At 44.5% G+C, this 23,791-nt stretch overlaps 4 protein-coding genes across 4 annotated transcripts; 2 read left to right on the top strand and 2 right to left on the bottom strand.

Annotated features, from left to right (window-relative positions):
* The first annotated feature begins 5,537 nt into the window (after positions 1-5,537).
* On the top strand, positions 5,538-8,925 carry LOC127761760 (transmembrane 9 superfamily member 11-like). The gene is made up of 2 exons (XM_052286088.1): positions 5,538-7,647; positions 8,662-8,925. Exon 1 carries the CDS (start codon positions 5,613-5,615, stop codon positions 7,608-7,610), a length of 1,998 nt encoding a protein of 665 aa, XP_052142048.1. The 5' UTR covers positions 5,538-5,612; the 3' UTR covers positions 7,611-7,647; positions 8,662-8,925.
* A 1,396-nt stretch (positions 8,926-10,321) lies between these two features.
* LOC127761761 (classical arabinogalactan protein 9) lies at positions 10,322-11,858 on the bottom strand. The gene has a single exon (XM_052286089.1). The coding sequence runs from the start codon at positions 11,695-11,697 to the stop codon at positions 11,041-11,043; it is 657 nt and encodes a 218-aa protein (XP_052142049.1). The 5' UTR covers positions 11,698-11,858; the 3' UTR covers positions 10,322-11,040.
* A 1,681-nt stretch (positions 11,859-13,539) lies between these two features.
* Positions 13,540-17,911, bottom strand: LOC127763884 (aspartate aminotransferase, chloroplastic). The gene is made up of 11 exons (XM_052288684.1): positions 17,637-17,911; positions 17,475-17,534; positions 16,634-16,828; positions 16,519-16,557; positions 16,314-16,403; positions 16,076-16,184; positions 15,862-15,971; positions 15,449-15,592; positions 15,203-15,369; positions 14,063-14,327; positions 13,540-13,921 (listed from the first exon to the last, which is right to left on the bottom strand). Exons 1-11 carry the CDS (start codon positions 17,700-17,702, stop codon positions 13,790-13,792), a joined length of 1,377 nt encoding a protein of 458 aa, XP_052144644.1. The 5' UTR covers positions 17,703-17,911; the 3' UTR covers positions 13,540-13,789.
* Positions 17,912-19,466: 1,555 nt separating this feature from the next.
* LOC127763030 (DNA replication licensing factor MCM5) lies at positions 19,467-23,791 on the top strand. Its single transcript, XM_052287602.1, has 19 exons — positions 19,467-19,733; positions 19,829-19,943; positions 20,030-20,173; positions 20,261-20,440; positions 20,531-20,629; positions 20,740-20,867; positions 20,962-21,067; positions 21,153-21,287; positions 21,392-21,469; positions 21,540-21,644; positions 21,729-21,820; positions 21,937-22,069; positions 22,190-22,285; positions 22,354-22,448; positions 22,540-22,630; positions 22,707-22,816; positions 22,979-23,108; positions 23,189-23,290; positions 23,372-23,791. The coding sequence occupies exons 1-19, from the start codon at positions 19,567-19,569 to the stop codon at positions 23,453-23,455; spliced, it is 2,190 nt and encodes a 729-aa protein (XP_052143562.1). The 5' UTR covers positions 19,467-19,566; the 3' UTR covers positions 23,456-23,791.

Raw genomic sequence — 23,791 nt, 5'->3', positions numbered from 1 at the left:
AGTGTACTCGACCATAACCTACTCGAGTGCTCAGTTGTTCCTGAAAAATATTTTCTAGAAGGCAAGATATATAGCAGAGAATATCGAATATGTATTCGAAAAACTGCATGGATCTTCTAGTATTATCAGGATATAATAAGCAGATGTAAATATCAGGTATTATGTAAACCGTAAACAAGCATGATTTATACAGAAGAAAACAGAGCGAGCCCCCAGCGTTAGACCGTAGTTGGTTTAACGTCGGAAACATCCGCGCAATAGATATTGTATAAAAGATATGCTCTAGGTAAACATAATAAATTGTAGATCTGACAATGCTGTATGATCTGAATAGTTATGATAAATTGCATATAAAATATTGTGTACCTTTGTAGATACATGCCGGATGTATCTATGAAATTAGTAGATCAATTTAAAAAATTAATCTCACTAATTACCTTTTTTTTTACTTGTATGTGCCGAACAGGTATCGCACGTGGTACCCGAGATGAACACATATATGTGTTCTGTATGGAGTTCACCAATCCGATCCATGCATGGTCCTGTGTGATGATGTCATGCATGGTTCTTGTGCTTATGACACATCGGTAAGATGAGCTCCTGATCTTGTGCAGTCACGTCGACGCTCCCATGCTCGGCTTGGACTCGACCAACCGACGCCTCACACCAATTTGATGCCGTATAGATCTTGGGTTGATTTTTCACGGCAACGATTTCTTGAAGCTTGGTGGATCTCGTCGGATCGATTAGTTGATGACGATGATTCCAATCTCGTCAGGAGACGTACTCCGGTCGGGTTGGATCTCCCCACAGCAAAGTCGTCGAGTAGCTTTTTGTTGGAGAATTCATCTTTTGAACCTATCTCGTCGAAATCCTAGAGCACCAAAATCCCCCTACCTGGCGCGCCACTGTCGATGTTTGATGTCGTCATTCTGGTATTTGCATAGTATGGGGATCGTCAATGCTAGGATATACGCGAGACTGAGGTAAAAGATATGGAGACAGGGATTTTTATACAGGTTCGGGCCCCTGAGTTGTCAGGTAATAACCCTACATCCTGTTGGCCGAAGCCGGTATTGCTCTTATTCACAATAATCACACCAGTACAATATGTGGGTAGCATATCTAACTGTTGTCGACATGTCGGTCTGAAGGTCTGACTCGTAGTCGACAACAGGGTAGCCTTCCTCCTCGAATCCGTGCCCGGCGAGATCAGAGATAGCGCTTTCGTATCTCCTGACGGTATCCGGAGACACCGTAGGGGAATAGCCATGCCTATCCCTGAAGTCGATATCCGGCAGCGTGTCTTGGCGTATGTAGGCTTGTATGTTGTGGCTTCTGGTGGGCGTGTGTTGATTGTCATGGGTGTCTTCCATGGTCCTTTCATGGTGGTTGTCGATGAGGTGGTCGTCCCGATTGTGGTGATCATGTTGATCGTCTCATGGTGAGTCTGTGTGTGTCCCTGTCCTCTTAGGGGGGATTGTATTTATACCCATAGGTGTCCCCTTGTTCAAGTAGAACTAGGGAAACCAATATGGATATAATCCGAGTAGTCCTTGTCGTTTCCATGTAGAACTCTGGCTGTTTTTCCTTATCCGGAACTCCCTCCTATATCCGTAGGTTGTTTCCATATAGGACATGGTATGTGGTGGGTCTTGCCGAGATTTAGTCAACTACTATTAGGTATATGGTATCCATAACTATGACAATTACAAACTCAATTTCAACTATGTTTCATCCATTAAAACTTTAGAATGCAGTCTTTATGTTTAGATTGTAGGTTATACTCCCTTCGTTTTAAAATGTTTGACACCGCTGACTTTTTAGCACATGTTTGACTGTTCGTCTTATTAAAAAATTGTGAAATATGTAAAACTATATGCGTACATGAAAGTATATTTAACAATAAATCAAATGATATAAAAAGAATAAATAATTACTTAAATTTTTTGAATAAAACGAATGGTCAAACACGTACTTAAAAAGTTAACGGTGTCAAACATTTTAAAATGGAGGGAGTACTTCACTACCGTCAGAAGTGATGGATGCTGTAGAACTTGACAGAGCGTTGAAGGGGATTATGGTTTTTCAAGTCCATCGGTCATAGAACTTGTGACAGGAGACTAAAAATGACTTGAGTTTATTTTACTCCCTATTGTTACAGAAGAACGTTGTTTTAAATATGTGTAGCTATCGTTAGCTAACTTTGATCGTAGTTTATGGTGTAGAATATAACTAGGTTCGATATAAAACTACATAGCCAATTGTCTTGTTATAAAAGTTTATATGCCACTCCCTCCATTTTATATTATAAGTCATTTACCTTTTTTCCTGATCAAAATTATTTAGGTTTAACCAAATTGATAGAAAAATTAGCAAATATTTATAACATCAAATTAGTTTCATTTAATTTAACATTGAGTATATTTTAATAATATGTTTGTTTTGTATTGTAAATGTTTCTATACTTTTCTGCAAACTTAGTTTGACTACGTACAAAATCGAACGACTTATAACATGAAATGGGGGAATATTACATTTATGTAACTGTTCTTTATTCATGCAAAAGAATTGAATTGCTAAAATCATGTCTTATTGCCTTTGGAAATGTTTAAACGATGTTAATTTTTCTAACTGAAAGGAGTCCAATGAAATACCAGTGTCCTCCTCGTTTACCAGCTATAAAAGACAGTAACCATGTGCGTGTCCTCGTGCGTCGATTCAAAATACGGGCATACGGGCAAACCATTGACCTTGACCGTGCACCATATACTAACATCCAATGACGACAGTGACATTTAAGATGTGAGAAGTAAAAACATTTTAAATTTCAAACGAACTCCCGGTTACAGGAGAAGTATAGGATGCCTAACTCCAATGGAAAAAAAATCAACACAAACTAAAAAATCTTGATAGTACCTGCATAATGTAAATCCAAGAGTTTCTAGCCATGTTTAATTTTTGCCTCATCTTATCTACTTAATTATAGATATAATTAAACAATTTAAAATATATATAATAATAAATAACTTGGTCTAACAAATGTAGTCGAAGAAAGTTTATTAAGGAGATATAGAATCTTAAGCATCGAACAAATAACATATTTCAATAACCCGATGAATATTAACCTTTATCTTTTAGAAGTACCACAGTACGTGTCGGAGATATGGGCCCGGGGGTATGCGAAGTGTGGAGAATCTACCTTCCTATCCTGTCGTGTGTCCCTACAGCCTGGTCCTGCCCCCGCAGTCCGCGAACTGCTGGAGCGGACGGGGAAGGGGGGGGTCGGGGCCTCGGGGTGCCACGTCATGCCCCTCGGGCCCTTGCACCGCTTTGCCCCGAGGTCCTCGCCCAGCCGCCATTTGGCGGGGGCAGCGAGCGAGGAGGGGGCCCAGGCTGAGCCTCCTTTAATACGCGCAACACCACAACTGCCCCTTGTCTCATTTAATGCAGTGAGGCAAACGTGCGGCGTGCTAAACTGACACGCCATAATCAAGAATGACGGTCTGTAACCGGCCTGACGCTGATCACATCTGACTGGACCGACAACCGTGCTCCCACGTCGCGTCTGCTTCCAGCGGAGTGGAGGTAGGTATGACACGTCCCATCAGAGGGTCATTCGGACGGCGGCCACCACAAGTCTTCACCCATTAATGAGGGAATGACAGGGCTGTCCCCCGTGTCAGGCGAGGGACGGCGCTAGGCCCCACTCAAGGACAAGCTGTGGCTTAGCTTCCAGGCGAAGGCACGGGTCGAGTTCCGGTCAAGATAGGGTGGGTCCCCACCCGAAAGAAGAATAGGTAGAGGCGGTGCATGTGGTATCCCTTGAGATATAAAAGGAGGACCTTGCCCACCGAGAAGAGGGGGGACTTTGGAGGCCTGAACTCTAGGAAAAGAAGAGTGAGAGTGCTGTCCAGAGTTGAGGAACCCTTGTAATACTCAACCATAATCCCAAACACAGTAGTAGGGTATTACGCTTCTCAGCGGCCCGAACCTGTATAATTTAATTGCGTGCAAGCTAGCTAGTAACCCCAGGGATGGATTCGTGATTTCTAGAGGCGAGCTTCTTCCCCCGGCCGAACTCACGAAAGGGGGAGGGTCTCACGACCTTCCGCTATTGAGGGTCTTCCCTCGACAGTACGAATTTCCAACAAGTTTGAAAAAAAAAAGAGCATAGTTCAACTGGATTCAAATTAGGAAATCACTGTACAAACGACCTAACCATCTGACTCACCCACGGATGAATCTAATCAACGGTTGCAAATGAACATGCTTTATTTTGATTGGTCTATGATCACATATCTTTTTTAGTTGTACATGAGTTATACAAGTAAATCGTATCTGTAGCAGCAATATTCAAACAAAATAACTAGTTTTAGAAAAAAGAAATGGTTTCAAACATGTTCCGAGTACACACAATACTTCTCCAATCTCATAATATAGCAACCTAATACTAAATGAGTGTCACCTGGTACTACGTAATGGTATTAGATTTTAAGGGCCTCTTCGGTTCACATGATTTCCAAATCACAGAAAAGAAAAAAATACATAAATAATATAAGAACGTACGCGTAATATAAAAGACTGGAACACATGAATTTTTCCTCCAACGAGCTGAATAAAAGAGAATGAAGCAGATTTTTCATTCATATGGAATCAGTGCATTTCGAAGGAGTTTTGGAGGATTGGCTTAGTATTTCTATGAAAAACTTTCCTCTGAATTCTATGAATCAAGTACATAAATAGTGTTTGTTTCAAAAGAATCGAGAAATCCTTCGAACTAGTAATAAGGCCTATTCTTTCCGTCTGAAAAAAACGAATCTGAAACTGCATGTGATATATTCTGATACAATAAATTTAAATATAGGTATATCTAGATTTATAGTATTAGGATGTGTTCTGTTAATTTTTTATGGGATGAAGGGAGTAAGGTTTTAGAGAAAGAAATTGGCCGAGTTCAGTTCCAAACTTTTTTTTTCAAACTTCCAACTTTTCTATCACATACACACATAAACTTTCAATTTTTTCGTCACATCGTTCCAATTTTAACCAAACATCCAATTTTAGCGTGAACAACACACCCATGATTTCAAACATGGGCCGAGTTTAGTTCTAAAATTTTTCATCAAACTTTCAACTTTTACATCACATCAAAACTTTCCTACATACATAAACTTCCAACTTTTTCGTCGCATCGTTCCAATTCCAATCAAACTTTCAATTTTAGCGTGAAAACACACCCATGTTCCACTGGGCGCACGTTTTCGCCGAAACGCCGAGTCGCCGCCGACACGGCAAATTAGCCACGCATCCATTCGTTCGTTCATCGCAAAACCAAGGGGGGATGATCATCTCCAGCCACGTATAAACCCAACCAAACACCCTCCCCCCTCTCGCCCACCCCCCCATTCCGCCGCCCCCACCCCCAGATCTACTCCACCGCCACCGCCACCGACACCCCCGTCTCCGGCGAGTCCCCCCGCCGCCTCCTCGCCGGAGAACCCGCCTCCCCTCCCCCAACCCTAAAGCCTCCCCGTCTCATTCGCCCCCCCCCCCCCACCGGATCCAGATCAAAACCACACGCCGATCCAGATCCCGCCGGGCGCCCAGCCATGGCGCGCCTCCTCCCCTTCCTCGTCGCGGCGGCGGCGGCATTGGTGGCGGTGTCCCTCTCCGCGCCAGGCGCCGACGGGTTCTACCTCCCGGGGAGCTACCCGCACAAGTACAACCCCGGCGAGCCGCTGAGCGTGAAGGTGAACTCCCTCACCTCCATCGACACCGAGATCCCCTACAGCTACTACAGCCTCCCGTTCTGCACCCCTCCCGACGGCGTCAAGGACAGCGCCGAGAACCTCGGCGAGCTCCTCATGGGCGACCGCATCGAGAACTCCCCCTACCGCTTCCGGATGCACGCCAACGACTCCGACCTCTTCCTCTGCCGCTCCCCGCCGCTCGCCGCCGACGCCTTCAACCTCCTTAAGAAGCGGATCGACGAGATGTACCAGGTTAACCTCATCCTCGACAACCTCCCCGCCATCCGCTACACCAAGAAGGACGACTACTTCCTCCGATGGACCGGCTACCCCGTCGGCATCCGCGTCGGCGTCGACTACTACGTCTTCAACCACCTCCAGTTCACCGTCCTCGTGCACAAGTACGAGGAGGCCAATGTCGCCCGTGTCATGGGCACCGGCGACGCCACCGACGGCTTCCCTTCCACCGGCAAGGACGGCAGCGGCGGCGCCGCCGGGTCATCCGGCTGGATGGTTGTCGGCTTCGAGGTCGTGCCTTGCAGCATCAAGCACAACCCCGACGACGTCAAGTCGCTCAAGATGTATGGCAAGTACCCGAGGAGCATCAAGTGCGACCCGACCACCGTGTCCATGAGCATCAAGGAGAACGAGCCCATCGTGTACACCTACGAGGTGTCGTTCGTCGAGAGCGATATCAAGTGGCCCTCGAGGTGGGACGCATACCTCAAGATGGAGGGTGCCAAGGTGCACTGGTTCTCGATCCTCAACTCGCTCATGGTGATTGCTTTCCTTGCTGGTATCGTGTTTGTCATATTGCTGAGGACCGTGAGGCGTGATCTGACGAGGTATGAGGAGCTTGACAGTGAAGCGCAGGCGCAGATGAACGAGGAGCTGTCTGGGTGGAAGCTTGTTGTCAGTGATGTTTTCCGCGCGCCAAGCAACCCAATGTTGCTCTGCGTTATGGTCGGGGATGGTGTTCAGATCCTTGGGATGGCAGTGGTGACCATTCTGTTTGCGGCGCTTGGGTTCATGTCACCAGCTTCCCGCGGTACTCTGATCACGGGCATGCTGTTCTTCTATCTGGTTCTTGGAATTTTGGCAGGATATGCAGGTGTTCGTGTGTGGAAGACAATCAAGTGCGGTGATCATACAGGGTGGATGGCTGTTTCATGGAGGGTAGCTTGCTTCTTCCCTGGCATTGCATTCCTGATCCTTACCACTCTGAACTTCCTGTTGTGGGGAAGCCAAAGCACTGGAGCCATCCCCTTCTCGTTGTTTGTCATATTGATTCTGCTCTGGTTCTGTATCTCTGTGCCGCTTACACTTGTAGGTGGACTCCTCGGTGCCAAGGCACCGCACATTGAGTACCCCGTGCGCACTAACCAGATCCCTCGTGAAATCCCACCTCAGAAGTACCCATCCTGGTTGCTGGTTCTCGGCGCTGGCACACTGCCCTTTGGTACCCTATTCATCGAGCTCTTCTTCATCATGTCTAGCATATGGATGGGGCGTGTGTACTATGTCTTTGGATTCCTCTTCATCGTCCTGTTGCTCCTTGTTATTGTCTGCGCTGAGGTTTCCCTTGTTCTGACCTACATGCATCTCTGTGTCGAGGATTGGAAATGGTGGTGGAAATCATTCTTCTCATCTGGATCTGTGGCGATCTACATTTTCTTGTACTCGATCAACTATCTTGTTTTTGACCTAAAGAGCTTGAGTGGACCTGTGTCGGCGACCCTCTATCTCGGCTACTCACTCTTCATGGTTATTGCTATTATGCTGGCTACTGGAACAGTGGGATTCATTTCATCATTCTGCTTCGTCCACTATCTTTTCTCATCCGTGAAAGCAGATTAAGCTCATCCCGATGCAGAGTGTATTACTCAAATGAGAGGTGAGAATAGTGGACATCAAAAAGTTTGTAGTCACAAAATCTTAGCTCATGTCATCTTTTGGTATACAAAGACTGAATAACTATTGTAAGCTTTACTAGGATTTATCAATGGGTTTTATGGAGAGATGTGCTAGCAGCTTGCACGATGTAATAGAATGAATTGGTTTATTCACATTTTGAGTCATTTTAGTTGCTCTTTCTGCTGCCATTTAGCTGTTAAGATGTAAGCTTAGTACTGCTGTCTGTTGCAATCGTGTTTGGTATCATTTTCCTAAAATGTTAGATCAATTTTTTGACTTATCAGAATTGTGATGGTTTGATGCAGTTGCTACACAATATAGTGATTATACTTATTTTTCTTTGCACCAGAACTCCAACTCCTACCTTGGTTCATATAAGAAACTCTCCTTATTTTGTATGGAGTAATAATTAATAGTCTTCATGTTTTGCATCTGACAGCTATACTTTGGATGTCTTTTAACATTGCTAAGTAGCTTTAATACGACCCTTATGCTATAAATTGCTAGATGATTGATCTATGATATATGACATCTCAACATAATATTTCATTGATTGTGTGGCTTTCTTTCTCCAGTTGTTTTTTACAATCATTGCTGGGTGGTTGCATCTGACTCATTCCAGCGTGCTATTCCATATGTATAATGTGTAGTTGAACAACTAATCTCAAAGCCTTGGTGATTCACTTACTAAAAAGAACTATAAAAGGTAGCCTCGGCTTCAAACAGCTGAGTGAGCTTACTGTTTCTTCAACTTGAAAGAATGTGTCTGATAATCACGGTAATCTATTGCTGTTAATCCTGGTAACCTTGGGTTATCTCTTGCCGTTGCCGGTTCATGGTTGCAGAGATCTAGTTTGTACTACTTGTTTGCTGGCTGTTGCTGTTTATTGTATTTGTAAATTGTAATGGTTTGTTCTTTGCTTGCTTTCAGTTTTCTCGTCATATTTCTACTGTGACAGTTTATTTCCTCTATATGGTTATTGTTAAATCACAGGTGGTCCAAATTTGATGATTTGCATTCGAGATTGTGTAACGGCATACTCCAAGACTGACGCATTTCTGGCGTCCTTGGTGTCCTGCCCTGTCATTTGGTTGTTGGCTTATCCATGCGATCCAAAACTCCAGGACTGCAATTGCTGATACTGCGACGAGGTGCCCTCGTCTCATGATTTTTACTGAGTATCGCTTGCTTATAACAAAGCTTGGAATGATCTGCTCCGTGCTTGACCTGTTGAAATTCAAAAACTGCACTACTTGCAATGATCGTAGTATTTTTACTACAGTACTAGTGATCAAGTAATGAGGATTACTAGTAAGCTTGCTTTGTCTTGGGCGTTGACTCGGCTTTTTGACCGAAGCACGGATCCATGCCGTGCCGTGTGCCGTCGGTCGTGGTTGGACTAGTAGTTGGCTGGTACACGTCCAAGGCTTGAAGCCACCGTATTTTACCGTGTGCAGAAGAACTCCGTCAAAGTAGACCCAACTTTAGGTAAAGGGCCGGTTTAGATTGGTTTCATTTTAAATCATATCATTGTTTGATAAAATTTAAATATATAGATACATTTAGTTTGTTACTTAAATACTAGTATTGGTAACATATAAAATTTTTTGGCACAACATAATTCCATCCTACTAAATTTGGTAATTCTGCCAACTTAATTAAAATTTGACATTCACAAATTTTTGGTAAGGTTGTTTTTGGCAGTAATAGGAACGGAGTCAAATTTAACTCATCAGCTCTCACATGCTCATCGGCTCATCGCTTGTGTGGCTCCGAAACTCAAGAGGCTGTGGCTGCATCGCGTGCGAGGGCGAGTGCCACGTCGAAACGACGTAGGCTATGCAGCTTCCTGGCCATGCCTCGGGCGAGTCTGCCACCACACGCTGCCAGGAGAGAGATTGACCTCAGCTATCTCAACTTCCAGCGGCTTCCGGTGGGTCGCCGACCTGACCCTATCAAGTTGAGCGATCAATTTCGTATTGAACTCTCAGAAATTATCAGCACCAACTTTCCGTTTATGATTAGCAGCCAAAATTTAAATTTTAGGTTAAAAGTTGATTTTAAGTTTATGGTTAAAGTTGATTTTAAGGTTTTTTATCTAAATTTATTTTCTATTTTTAGATCGCTAAAACTAAGACGACGTATATAAAGTTTTAATTACAAATTATTTAGAAGTTTTAATTACAAATTATTTATCGTTTGCAAATACGCAATGAGAGCCTATATCGCCCCAACCCATCTGAAACGTACCCAAAACATCAGGTGGGGATAATCACCTCTACTACTGGGATCGATCATACTGAGCAAATTGTTCAGCAAGAGGACTTGGATTAAAGCAAGATGCACCTCAATTTGCAAGTTGAAATATTAGATTAGACGCCAGCAATCCGCCTACCCGGTTGCGTACACAAACTAATTTAAGCAATTTGGCGATTACCACATCAACAAGCAAAGTTTATCATCCGAATAAGAACAAATACACAGCGGAACTTCAGCGGAAACTGCGGGTATAACAAGTGGCAGTTCTTAATTAAATCTTGGTATGCACATGATGATTGTGAAGCAACCTCGTTGAGAATCCAAGGGTAGTCTACTTATTACTTGCACAAAGTAAGAACACAAATCCACAGCTAATCAGCATGAGAAAAAAAAAGAAGATAACCAAACATCCACTGATGTGTTGAATGAAATTCACCACTGCGAGGATCTGATACATAGTTGATTTGATTACCCGATAAGATCTATATATATCTTACAGACGAACAGAAAGATAACACCTAACATAACTTAATTACTGATAATAAGAACTATATATGTCTTGCATTTGACACTGGACATAATACCTAACACGAATTTAGTGCTACTATTCTTCACTTGACATTGAACTCACGCTCACCAAACCACAAATCACAATCACTACCGACGAATTATTCATCTAACCAAACCTCTACTATTATTACCACTACTGCTGTACTAACAGATCAGCAACACCAAGCCAGCCTAAATTTCCACCAAACTAACCCCAATTTTTCCCAACCAAGACACCACCTAAAAACCAAACTCAAAAGACAAAGAACTAATCAACCTAGTGTTGTTCTTCGTAGAAGCAAACCCCCAACATAATTCCACCACGAAACTTTTGAAAACCTAACCACTACCAAATCCAACCACCGGCAGATGCGTTCCCCCAAACTCGTCCTCTGAAAAAATACCGGGAGAGTTTGATCGGAACGCAGCCGGGATCTGATCCGGACAAGCTTTCGATCGGATCGAAACCACCAAGCAATCCATCCATCAGAGAAGAGGAGGAGAAACGAGGAGAGGAGCGTGCACGGCTCACGGCTCCGGGGAAGACGGCGGTGAGAGAGGCCGTCAAGGGAGCTCGCCGATGCGGAGGAGGCAGCGGAGGCCGCGGGTCGCCTCGGCCTCGGCGCGACGGATGAAGGCCGGGAAGGGGAGGGAGCTCGGCTCAGGCGAAGCCGAGGAGAAGGCCGGGCCGGCGTAGACTGGCGCGTCGGCGACGGACTTGATCTTCGTCGGCACAGCGGCCGTGTGCTGCTGCTGCTTCGATCTGGCGGGGCGAGGCGCCTTCTGGTCAGTCGGCGCGGCTTGCGCCACAGCCGGAACACGGGGCGCCCGCTGGTCAACCGCCACGGCCTGCGCCGCAACCGGAGCAGGCGACGGCGAGGGAACCGGCGGCTCCTCGCCGCGCTTGAGGATCCGGATCTCCCCCATCACGAGCCTCTGCTTCGGCAACTCCTTCGTCGGCGACCCTTGCTTCCTCGCCACCGGCGAGCGACGCCCCTGAGGCACCGCCGCCGCCGCCGCAGCCTTGGGAGGCGGCGACGCCACCCTCGCCGCCGACTTAACCACCGGCGGCGAGCTCACCGCCGCCACCTTGGGGGGCGGCGACGCCGCCTTGCTGTGCCGCCTCCGCCTCGGCTTCGACGCCGGGGACACGGCGAAGGCCCCCAGATGCATCCGGTTGTCGAGGGCGTCGTGGGATCCGAGCACCGCCGCCGTCGCCATGGCCGAACGCCACGAGGTTTGACTCGAGAATTTTGGGAAGTGGAAGCGAAGAGAGAAATCGAGAGAGAGAAAATAAAAACCTAACCCTAACGAGAGGGGAAGAGAAGAGATTGGGATTGGAAGGGTTGGGGGAGAGAACACAATGGGGGAGAAACGCTTGGCTAAGAGGCGTCTTTTATAATCGGAGATGGATGAGTACGAGTGCCACACGACGTGGTTCAGTTTCCTTTTTATTAAAATAAAATAAAATAAAATAATTTGTTTTATTTTTATGAAAGAAAGGAAAAACACTGGGCTTGTCGGGTGTTGGGGGAGGAGGAGATCTTTTTGTTGTGCGTGGCCGCACGAGCGCCGTCGGATGCAGGAATTGCTTTACACGGACGGATGGATGTTGTTGTGGGGTCTACTCGGAGGGGAGGTGGGCCCCGCGCTGCACCGCTGAGTGGCCCGGTTTGGGTGATGACCGACATGGGCGGCTCAATTATTGTCAATATTAGGCTCCTGCCCTCCTTTTTTGGTATAATTTCACGCCCTTGCCATCGCAGAGTATACCTTCTTTTTCTTTTGAGTTATTTGGAAAAATAGGGGCATAAATTATTTTGAAGGAGCAAATAAAATAATTATATAAAATTCGAGAGAAAAAAAATGAAAAAAATAGGTGCCGTGGGAGCCGCGTAAGTGGGGTGGGTGGTGGGCCTAAACGACAGCTGTGTGTTGCCGTTCCGGCGGCCTGCAACACAAGGCGGTTTCCCCAGCGTGGGCCCCACCCCCGGGCGCGTCCTTATCATTAATCACTCCACCCACCATAATTAATTCCGCCCTTACCCCTAAAGCACTCGCATAATCCGGGGTCGATGCCAAAAAAAATAATTTCCAATATTCGTGATCTCTCTTCTCGGATGCTGCACAACAACCCGTCGGTATACGCGGGCCGTAGGGCCCACCTGTCAGTACCCTCCCCCGAGGCGACAGAAGGTGGAGAGGCTTTTTTTTTTTTCCTCTCTCACCTTTGGCCCCCAACCTTTGCAGCGTGGTGGGACCCGGCGTTAACTCCATGGCCCACATGTCATTGGGGTGTATGGTGGTGGTGATGGGTGCGAAAGGAGAGGACAGGAGGGAGGGGAGAGGTATCGTTTCATCATCAGCTTTTGGTGAGAAAAAAAATAAAGAAAAGGCAGCGACACGTAAGGGTGTGATAATTGAAAGGGCGATGCCGACTTGAGAGCGGCCCTGCCTCCTCTCCTCACGTGCACCGCATGATGTACGTACGCGATTCTACGAACCCAGTGGTTGTACTGCTTTGCTACGCTGACCCACCAAACGTGTTTGAGATGGAGGACGACTTTTTTTTCCCTGTTTCCTCGATTTTTCCCTTCAGTTTATTTTTTGTCAAGTGAAATCCTCGCATGTCACATGGAAGAGAAGAATGGAACGGGTCAAAGTCGTGTTGACTAGGACAGCACGTCGCGGCTGGGCCAGCTTTGGGCCTCCCATGCGCTTGTGTACTGCTTGAGTGCTTGGTAGGCTGGTCAGTGATATTGGGTTTACTTACTTTGCTTAAAATTAATTTCGAGAAGCAGCTAGCTTATGAGAATATTATGAGTTTTTGGGCTTCTGACTTCTTAATTCATTTATAGCAATTTAGATTCTATAACTATAACTTCTTAAAATCTGAAGTTATAATCTGAATGGAAAACTAAACTAAAAACTGTTTAGGGAGCTTTTAATTTTGTAAGAAACTGCAGCTGACAAAGCTCCCTAACCAGACCCATTATATGGCACGGCTTGGGCCAGTTTTGTTTGTCAGCAATGAGCATAAAAGAATGAACCATGCAGACCAGGTAAAATTGGAATTAGTTTGGCTTATTGCTAGTCTCATTATTATTCAATTCGATATTTCAAGCTTCTAACATAGTGCCAGTGTACATTCGACAAAGCATATGCAAAGTTTGTTGCACAGACAAAATTCATTATTATCTCCAAATTACGTAGCGCCGGATATACAATCCTGGCTAAGAACTCAAGCTGGAAGGAGCCAAAAATCCCAGCATATTGAAGGATTAACCACAATAGCAGTGACCTGAATCCTCGTCTAGCTAACGTTATGGAAGGAGTCGATGATGGCGTCAGCTAGGTACTCGCATTTAGCCAGGGACAATCCAGCCAACGAAATTCTCCCATCCTTTGTCATGTATATGTGCCATTTGTCGGTCATATTATCACTCTGCAAATACAAACGAATCAAATTAAGAATACTTAGTGTATTGTGTGAATTGCAGTGTTTGCAGTCACATTATATATGGAGAAATCACCAGTCGATAGAAGAATGGAAGTGTTATCTGTGAAAATTTAAAGCATATGTCACCTGAGTTTTGTTCAAGCCCGTGTAGGAGAACATGCCTATCTGCCTCAGAATGAAAGACCAGTCCTTGCCACTGTCGTCCTTTGCAGACAAACTATCATAAAGCTTCTGTCTTACATTCTTGATACGCCCTGCCATTTCTTCCATCTCCTGTTTCCATTCACCAAACATGGTTGGATCCCCAACAACGTTGGCAACTATCCTAGCACCATGAATAGGGGGATTCGAATACATGGGCCGCGCCAATCGTTTCAGCTGGCTCTTCACTCTGCAAGGAAAGGAATTTCAGTTAAAAATAAGCTTTGCAGTGTCACAGTAAGAGTACTATTTTGTATTGATTCATACAAAGCAACTGTTGCAAACATTAGGATGGCATTTTTGCACATGGCATGTACTTTGCATGGAAGCTGTGTATGCCTGTATGGTATGCACGATAAGCAAGAGAGGATCAAGGAGGGAAGTTACCAACCAGGAAAATCAACTATGATGAGTTGGTTTGGTGTCTTTATCCAAACTGGAGTTGTATAGTTTAATTTTCTTACCGAGTTTGTAAAATCACATGGGCTAGATGAACTAGCGCTAGTCAAATCTGAGCTCATGTTACAAATCTTAAGTTGTCCTTGTGTGGTCCTAGGACTCTCGTGTGTGTGCAGGCTTATATAAAAAGCAAAGTAAATGCCATGTACCAGTATTCATGAGATTTTCCACACTGGATATGTTGTATACCACTGAAGTGGATCAAGAACTGTGGTTCTTATGCCACATGTTGATTTAAGAGAAAATTTGAAGTATACATCTTGTCTGTGGAGTTTTGTTTATGGTTAACATCAAATTCAGTGCTTTGCTTGTTTGGGTTGAGACCAATTATTGTTGCTGGTGGTTTCTTTTCTGGAGTAAAAACTAGTGTCTATTAATCTGTACATAACACTAATTTCCAAGAATTTACAACATTTTTTGCCTGGATGAAATTTGCTTAGAAGTCTTGTTAACCTACCATGAAAAATCAAGTTGCTTTGCACATCAATAAGAGGTTGGTCTATATTACCCACTAAACAGAATAATCTATTATTAACATTCGCTGCAATAACTGGATAGAAATGAACAATTTGACTACGAAGGCAATCATTCAGATTAAAGTATCACCTGTTTGCGACTTCAGGTGTTGAGCAGACAACATTTATTGCTCCAATTCTTTCTGCATATAAACCAAGGTTTTTGCTATAAGACTGCGCAACAAACACTTCCAGTCCCCGTTGAACAAAAAGCCTGACAGAAGATGCATCTTCATCAAGGCTTCCACTGGCAAAACCCTGCAGAGAAATATTTGCTAGTCAGTAAGATATTTGTTTTCATGCAGAGAAAAACGAAATAATAAAGTGAACATTTCACCTGATATGCAACATCAAAGAAAGGCATGTGTTTCTTCTCTTGAATGACATCTGCAATTTTCTCCCATTGTTCCGGAGTTGGGTCTATTCCAGTTGGGTTGTGAGCGCAACCATGCAGCAGAACAAAAGATCCATCTGGGGCAGCCTATTGGACACACAAATCAATATCACAAACCAATACTCAACACATAGAAATTAACAATAGTAAACAGAAAATTGACAATTAACAATAGTAAACAGAAAATTAACAATTAACAATAGTAAACAGACAAGTGACAGGTGTAAATTTCTATGATGGATACATGCCAATTTGAACGACAAAGTTATGCTAAACAATGCTCATCAAGTTTAAAATAGAAAACACAGATAGTAGTATTGAATATAAATGAGTTCTTCATAAGGATATTCAAACACCTGTATGTCAGCTATCATTCCCTCAAAATCCAAGCCAACAGTCTTGGGGTCGTAATAACGGTACTCTGACCAAGGTACCTTTGCATCATTGAAAATGTTCTTGTGATTGCCTGTAAGAATATAGATTGGAGTTCAAAGTTTGCCAATGAGACACTCTGCTATGAAAAATGAAGTTGAATGCTCAAAGATTAAGCACATTAATTCACATACATACCCCAAGTGGGAGATGATATCAGTACTTTTGCTTCAGGGAAATATCTTTGTATAAATGCTGCAGCAAGGCGCAGCGACCCGGTTCCTGAGAGAGACTGAAGAGTAGCAACCTACAGAAGGAATTATCATTAAATAATGTTTACTAAATATAAGGACATGCTTCGCTGTAGCAGCATTCCAGAAAATCTTAGTATTTACAAAATAAGTACAGCAAGAGCTGCATAGGCCACAGCACATACACGTCCTTGCTTGAGTACTGGATTATCAGCTCCAAACAATAGTTCTGCAGTTGCTTTGTTAAATGCAGCTAAGCCTTCAATTGGCAGATACTGCACCAAAAAAAACATAATTTTGTCATCAACCTTCAGAAACAGAAATACAGAAAACTCCAGAAATAATTCCTTATAATCCAGCTACTTGAATTTGAAGGAAAATACACCATACCTCCTTGTTTTCTCCTTTCTCCAACATAAGAGTTTCAGCCTACCACGTGTAAGAATAGTGTGTCACAACAAGAACTGAGTTATATTAAGGAAATGATAGGTATTATTAGACTTACCTTCTTGACCACATTGAGGACATAAGGCTGTAACTCTTCTGTTCTATAGGCACCAACACCAAGGTTGAGCTTCAGATCATTTTGATCTGCCTTAAATGCTTCTGAAACCCCGAGAATTGGGTCTGGAGGGGCCATCGGCACTCCTTCAAAACGAGAGACATCTACTGCAAGGGCCATCATGACACGTCCAAAATTCTGCAACAGAATAGCAATGAAAGGATGTTAATCCAAAGCACAACCATATGCTGAAGCTTGACATGGAATAAATCTCGATACAGTCAATTCTATATTTCTCAAGAGTTGAGAGTTCCTATCAAACATAAAATATCAGAATTCCGTTACAGGATCAAAACACCATGCCTTTCCAATGAAGGCCATCGCCAAATTTTATTAGCAGCTTGATAATTAGTCATGCTTCAGCCGCTGCGTGTTCTCAAGTCTCAACCGATTTCTATATATCATTTCGATTTTATTTTCTACATCAAAGAGCTTTTAGGTGTCAACATATGACAGTATGGATTCAAAACCTTAATTAAGAGCCACCCATCCCTGATTAGAAGAGCTCCAGGAGCATTAAATTAGCAGAGATATCATACCCAAAAAGCAGATAAACTCCTGAATCGTGAATTACTATTATTGTCGTAAAAGAGATCACAGTGCCAAGTGACAGGTAGTCATTCATAGTGAAACCAAACAAACCATAATTTCTAATCGAGGGAGGAAGCAATCAGTATCACTATTAAATCACAGATAAGATAGACGATAGAACCCATGTCCATCCAAAACAAACCATCAACTAAACAAGCTAGAGGCAGAAATCATAATCCAAACAGGCGACCACCTTCCTCGTGATCCCCAGGCGGCATCCAGTCCTCGCCTCGCTCCTCCCTCCTCGCAACACCTGCGAGCACCAACGAACCGCGGCATGAGTTAATTAAAAAAAAATCCAAATCCAAATCAAGGAAACCAAACACAGAAGATGAGTAAGACGAGTGTCCCGTGCCTTGGAGCGCGCGGCCACGGCGGAAGCCGCCGGTGAGGAGGAGACGGCGAAGGGGGCGGAAGCCATCTCCGGTGCAGCCGTGGAGAGGGATCAGGGGGGGCGTTGCTGGTGCAGTGCGCAGTGGAGTGTGGAGATCGATCGAGGAGATGGAGGGATCAAGCGGAGGAGGAGAGCGGGTGGATGGTGATGGCCTTGGAGTCTCCGTCACAACTGCGGCTGCAGAGGATGGAGTGGAGTTGGGTTGGACGGGTTTCGCGTGACGCCTTGCGGCCGCTCAGATTCCTGGGAAAATTCAGAATCGGTGGGATGTGGGGGCTTGTTGGTTTTTTTAAGGCTATGTTTAGTTACCAGAAAAAAAAAAAAAACTTTACACCCATCACGTGGTTTAATAAAAAATCAATTACATGTGTAAATTACAAGACGAATCTTTTTAACCTAATAATTGTACCATGATTTAATAATATGGTGCTATATCAAACATTCACTAATGATGGATTAGTTAGACTTAATAAATTTATCTCGTAGTTTCCATGCAGAATCTATAATTTGGTTTGTTATTAGACAACGTTTAGTACTTCAAATGTGTATCCGTATATTCGATGTGACACCCCAAAACAAAAATTTTTGCCATCTAAACCAGCCCTTACGCACGTTATATAAAAATTGGCTAATATCGACCGACTCTTTTTTTTTTACAAACCAAGATCTAATGTTTTCATGAAAACCATTCGGTTTTGAGGATGGCAACCTCCCTCGCAGATGCGACCGGTGGCCTTCTTCCCCTTCTCCTCTCTCCTTCTCTAGATGCAGCGGGGTGGCGGTCGTTGTCGTTGATCTTGGCACCGAAGCCGGTGGCATGCGCCGGCTGAGCAAGCGGTGAGACAGCTTCGAGATTGCCCTCAACATCAGAGTTGCCATCTTGCTTCTCTCCTGTGCTTGGTGGCAGCGACGACTGTGGTGGAGGTGGTGTCGTCGACGGCATATTTGGACTTGGAGGAGCTCTCTGGCCTCCCTACCTTCTCCCTCTCCATGCAGTTGAGGTGATGTTGGCAACGGCGAATTTGGACTTGCCCTTCTTCATTGGAGGAGCCTCCTTGTTGCCTCCATATCCGTGTGGTGGATATAGTGTTGGGCGACGATGGATTTGGACTTTGCCCCCTCACCGGCCTCTTTGCTTCTCTCTCTCCGTGCACGCTCACTGGGCTCTCCGTCCCCCTGGCAGGCCTCCGCACTAACTCCGGATAGCTTTGGCTCGTCGGTGAAGAGAGGAGATAGAGGTGGAGGAAGTGGGTTAGTGGGTCCCACTATTTTTTATCTTTTTTTGTTTGACTGACATATGGCCCCACATATTATCTTTTATTTTTTTTTCAAGTCATATCCTTTTATTTTTTTCAGGATCAAATTATTATGTAAACGTCACGTCAATATCACGTGAGACAAAAATCTAGTTAAAGGAGCAACATAGGCATCACATCAATTAAAACTAGGGACAATACCGTTAAGGGATCTTGTTTTCGCTGGTTTTATAAGTTAGATGATATATTGTGTGTGGTTTTACGGTTCAACGACGGTTTTATAACTCCGCGACAAAAAAATGAGAGACCCCAACTATACTTTTTACTCTAAAAATCGGCAAATCGCCATGCTTTTGGGCCAAAATGGCACATTCTACTCCTTTAGCACTCTGCTATGAGAGCCCAGGCCCACAAAAACCGGCCTGCCTAGCTGCCTCTCCGGTCTCCTACCCTACCCTACCTCCCCAGTTTCCCGCCAAATCTCCCCCAGTTTCCCGCCAAATCTCCTCCTCTATTACCCTCTTCCCGCCACTTCTCCGGCGTCTTCCCCCCTTTCCCCGCCGCCCGCGCACCCACGCGTCTCTCTCCCTCTCTCTCCGCTGCCGCCGCCGCCGCAGCCAGCCAGCCATCCAGCCATGTCGGGTTGGGACGAGGGCGCCGTCTTCTACAGCGACCAGGCGCAGTTCCCGCGCGGCGGCCCCGGCGGCGACCCCTCCGCCGACCTCACCCGCCACTCCGCCCTCCGCAAGTTCAAGGAGTTCCTCCGCGGCTTCACCGGCCCAACCGGCGACTTCCCCTACCGGTGCGCCCCCCCCCCCTCCCTCCCAGATCTGGTGCCCCGTCGGATGGTCGAATTCGCTCTGACCAATCCAGTGTGTTTTTGTTTGATGGTTGCAGCGAGAGCCTGGTGCACAACCGCGACCATGTCACCGTCGCCATCGAGGACCTCGACGCCTTCGACGCCGAGCTGTCCGACAAGATCCGGAAGTCTCCCGCTGATTACCTACCGCTGGTGTGTGCTGGTTCTTTCTGAATTTTTGTTGTCTCTGGGTTCTGTTGATGCCAATTTTTTGTGTTAAGATTTAGGGTTTTGTGTAGTTTGAGACGGCTGCGTCCGAGGTCCTCGCGAGCCTTCGTTCCAAGGTCGCCGGAGAGACCGGCGAGATGGAGGAGCCCGCCACCGGGGACGTGCAGATCTTCTTGTCCTCAAAGGAGAACTGCCTGTCCATGAGGTCTATTGGGGTCAGTTCTGGAACGATTTTGTTAGTAGCCGGTATTAGAGCCTTGTGAAGAATTTCCAATTTGACACAACCGTGTTGCAAATTCCAGGCGGATTACATGTCCAAGCTGGTGAAGATTGCCGGGATCACAATCGCCGCATCGAGGGTGAAAGCTAAGGCCACTCATGTCACGCTGCTCTGCAAGAACTGCAGGAGTGTGAAAACGGTGCCGTGCAGGCCTGGCCTTGGTGGGGCTATTGTCCCACGATCGTGCGACCATGTTCCTCAGGTCTAACTCCGGCTAAACATAATTGGGTTATTGTCTTGTTTGTGTTTTAATTCTGATGTATATGAGTGAATTTTCTTTACCATTTTTCAGCCTGGAGAAGAGCCTTGTCCCTTGGACCCCTGGATTGCAGTTCCAGATAAGAGCAAGTATGTGGATCTCCAGACCCTCAAATTGCAGGAAAATCCTGAGGTTTGTTACTGCATTATATGTCCTCGCTGCGATGCAATTGTTTTCTAGGTTTATTGGTTATATGTCATAGGATTTAGCAATCACCAAGCTGTATATTACTTGGTTTCCAGGATGTTCCAACTGGTGAGCTCCCCAGGAATATGCTGCTGTCCGTAGACAGGCATCTTGTTCAGACCATTGTTCCTGGAACTAGATTAACTGTAATTGGTATCTACAGTGTCTACCAAGCATCTGCAAAGTATGTTGAATCTAAAACATCTGCTCAATTTGTTTCCATTTTGTTGAGCTAGACTACTTGGATGGCTGATGACGCTCAAATATTCATTTTGCAGCCAAAAGGGTGCTGTTGGAGTCAAACAGCCTTACATTAGAGTTGTGGGGTTGGAGCAGTCCCGAGATGCCAACTCGAATGGTCCCTCAAATTTTACACTTGATGAGGTAGATTGCTTTGCCAAAATTCCAAGTTTATTGTTTAAGAGTGTTACAGCATATTTACAATGCTAATTTTTTTGTTGGTTTGTAGGAAATGGAATTCAAAGAATTTGCACAGAGGCCAGATGCATATGTCAAGATTTGCTCAATGATTGGTCCTTCAATTTATGGCCATTCTGATGTCAAGAAAGCTATCGCATGCTTGCTGTTTGGTGGCTCAAAGAAGGTATATATTTGATCTTATCAGTGGCTAATATGTGAAAATACGAAGTTGTGTTGGATCCAGTGGCTAGTTGGAATGAGCTGTAACTAAACTTTCTTCTATGGCAGAGGCTACCGGATGGTGTCCGTTTGAGAGGGGACATTCATGTCTTGCTGCTGGGTGATCCATCAACAGCAAAATCACAGGCAAGTGTTTTTTCGCTATTAGAAATGAATTATCTCTAGTCCAGTGACATGAAACTGTACATTCCAACAGTTCCTCAAGTTTGTGGAGAAGACAGCGCCGATTGCTGTCTATACATCTGGGAAAGGTTCATCAGCAGCTGGTCTCACAGCGTCTGTAATTCGGGATGGTAGCTCTGTAAGCTTGTCTTCCCTGCAAGGATTATTGTGTTTACTCAAAGTTCTGTTTCCTACAACTAAAAGACTTCTTTTCCCTGTACAGCGAGAGTTTTATTTGGAAGGAGGGGCCATGGTTTTGGCTGATGGTGGAGTTGTTTGTATTGATGAGTTTGACAAAATGAGGCCTGAGGACCGGTAAGCATTGATCTATAGTCTTCTTTGTAGAAACTAAAATAAGCACTGCACATGTAATTTTCCCTTACTCTTCAAAGTTGAAACCATATTGAGTTACCTTTATGCTGTGATTCCAGAGTTGCAATTCACGAAGCAATGGAACAGCAGACCATCTCGATTGCCAAAGCTGGCATTACAACAGTACTCAATTCAAGGACCTCGGTACTAGCAGCTGCCAATCCAATTGCAGGGCGCTACGACGATCTTAAGGTCAGTCGAAGTTTTTATTATTGACTTGTGTAGTATTTTCATATTTTGAAAATGTATTAACAGTTCTAGCCTTATATGCAAGGCAATCAGTTTGACACATTTTCTATTGCTACTCCTCAGACTGCACAAGATAACATTGATCTGCAGACAACCATCCTTTCTAGATTTGATCTAATCTTTATTGTTAAAGATGTCAGAATGTATGATCAAGACAAGGTATGACGCGTTATTCTTTGTCCAGCTCATTTATGTGCTTCAGAGACTAAATAAACTTCCAATTGCAGCGAATTGCAAGCCACATCATTAAGGTGCATGCCAGTGGTGCTGCTGCTTCATCCAAGAATACAGATGCTAGTGAAGGAGAGAATTGGCTAAAAAGGTGCGGTTGGCCTTCTATTTTCTGATATACATACTACACTGTTTTGATACAATGTTCTTGGATTGTAAATGCATCATCCTCACATGTGTAGGTACATTGAGTATTGCCGCGTTACTTGTAAACCACGACTCTCAGAAAAGGCAGCAGAGATGCTTCAGAACAAATATGTGGAGATTAGACAGGCACGTGCTAAAGATTTTTCACTTAGTCTAACTGTTATTAAGACTGTTCTACTTATTTATATTTTTCATTGTGCAGAAAATGAGACAACAAGCTCATGAAACAGGGAGGGCTGCAGCTATACCCATCACTGTGCGGCAGCTTGAAGCCATTATACGTTTGAGTGAATCTCTTGCAAAGATGAGATTGTGAGAATATAGCATACTATACATTTGACATCTCTTTTTGCGAGTAGCTCAACTAGCAGCATATTTAGATCTTACATTTTTCTCATATTGTCTGTTATTTCCAGTGGGTCCTAGCTTAAATGTTTTATTATGTTCCTAATTGGCACTTTGAATAATTATCAGGACAAGTGTGGCTACACCAGAGCATGTTGAAGAGGCATTTAGACTGTTCAATGTCTCCACTGTTGATGCCGCAAGATCTGGAATCAATGAGCATTTGAACCTATCACCAGATATTGCAAATGAGATCAAGGTTAATCTTCCCGTCCAAAAGTGAACTGTCAACTTGTCAACTTTGTTTTCTGAATTTTGTTGCCCATTTTGTTCCAACAGCAAGCTGAGGCACAAATAAAGAGAAGGATGGGAATTGGAAGCCACATATCCGAGCGACGCCTGATCGATGAACTAAATAGGATGGGGATGAATGAATCCATTGTGAGGAATCTGTCATACTATGTGCTATTAATTACTTGATTTAGTCTCATTTTTTCTTATGCTACCATTCGGCTGCTTCAGGTGCGAAGAGCCCTTCTGATCATGCACCAAAGGGACGAAGTGGAGTACAAGAGAGAGCGCCATGTCATTGTCCGGAAGGCTTGAGGTGAAATGTGGAGTATTTATAAATCGAGGACAACTTCTATTCAGACTGTATAAGGCTATGAGCTCACTGAAACTGTAATATCTGGGAGAAGACAAGGACATGTTTCGGTTGATCACTGACATGACCATTGTAATCTGCAAGAGTAGAAGAAATGCACTCCGTCCTTGAGATGAAACTGTAGTTAAACTACAGTATTAAAGATGTAACTGTAGTGAAACCATGTAACCAGGGTTCTGAAGTTGTTGTTATACTACTATAGTAGGTTAATTCATGGATATAAATGGCTAATATTCTGCAGTGCCCAGACAAGAATTTAAAGGAGCAAAATTCAGCTG

This window comes from Oryza glaberrima, chromosome 2 (assembly GCF_000147395.1).
Source record: "Oryza glaberrima chromosome 2, OglaRS2, whole genome shotgun sequence".
In the NCBI taxonomy this organism is placed as follows: Eukaryota; Viridiplantae; Streptophyta; class Magnoliopsida; order Poales; family Poaceae; genus Oryza; species Oryza glaberrima.
Note: the sequence above shows the minus strand (reverse complement) of the source record. Positions and strands in the feature narration are given on the sequence as shown.

Excerpts from the sequence above, each read along its gene's own strand:
- LOC127761760 (XM_052286088.1), top strand. The coding sequence starts at position 5,613 with ATGGCGCGCCTCCTCCCCTTCCTCGTCGCGGCGGCGGCGGCATTGGTG.
- LOC127761761 (XM_052286089.1), bottom strand. The coding sequence starts at position 11,697 with ATGGCGACGGCGGCGGTGCTCGGATCCCACGACGCCCTCGACAACCGG.
- LOC127763884 (XM_052288684.1), bottom strand. The coding sequence starts at position 17,702 with ATGGCTTCCGCCCCCTTCGCCGTCTCCTCCTCACCGGCGGCTTCCGCC. Across the intron at positions 16,185-16,313 it reads CAGTACTCAAGCAAGGACGT|GTTGCTACTCTTCAGTCTCT; the intron begins GTATGTGCTGTG and ends TTCCTTCTGTAG. Across the intron at positions 15,972-16,075 it reads GATATCATCTCCCACTTGGG|GCAATCACAAGAACATTTTC; the intron begins GTATGTATGTGA and ends ATATTCTTACAG.
- LOC127763030 (XM_052287602.1), top strand. The coding sequence starts at position 19,567 with ATGTCGGGTTGGGACGAGGGCGCCGTCTTCTACAGCGACCAGGCGCAG. Across the intron at positions 21,288-21,391 it reads TGTTTGGTGGCTCAAAGAAG|AGGCTACCGGATGGTGTCCG; the intron begins GTATATATTTGA and ends CTTCTATGGCAG. Across the intron at positions 22,286-22,353 it reads GAATGTATGATCAAGACAAG|CGAATTGCAAGCCACATCAT; the intron begins GTATGACGCGTT and ends TTCCAATTGCAG.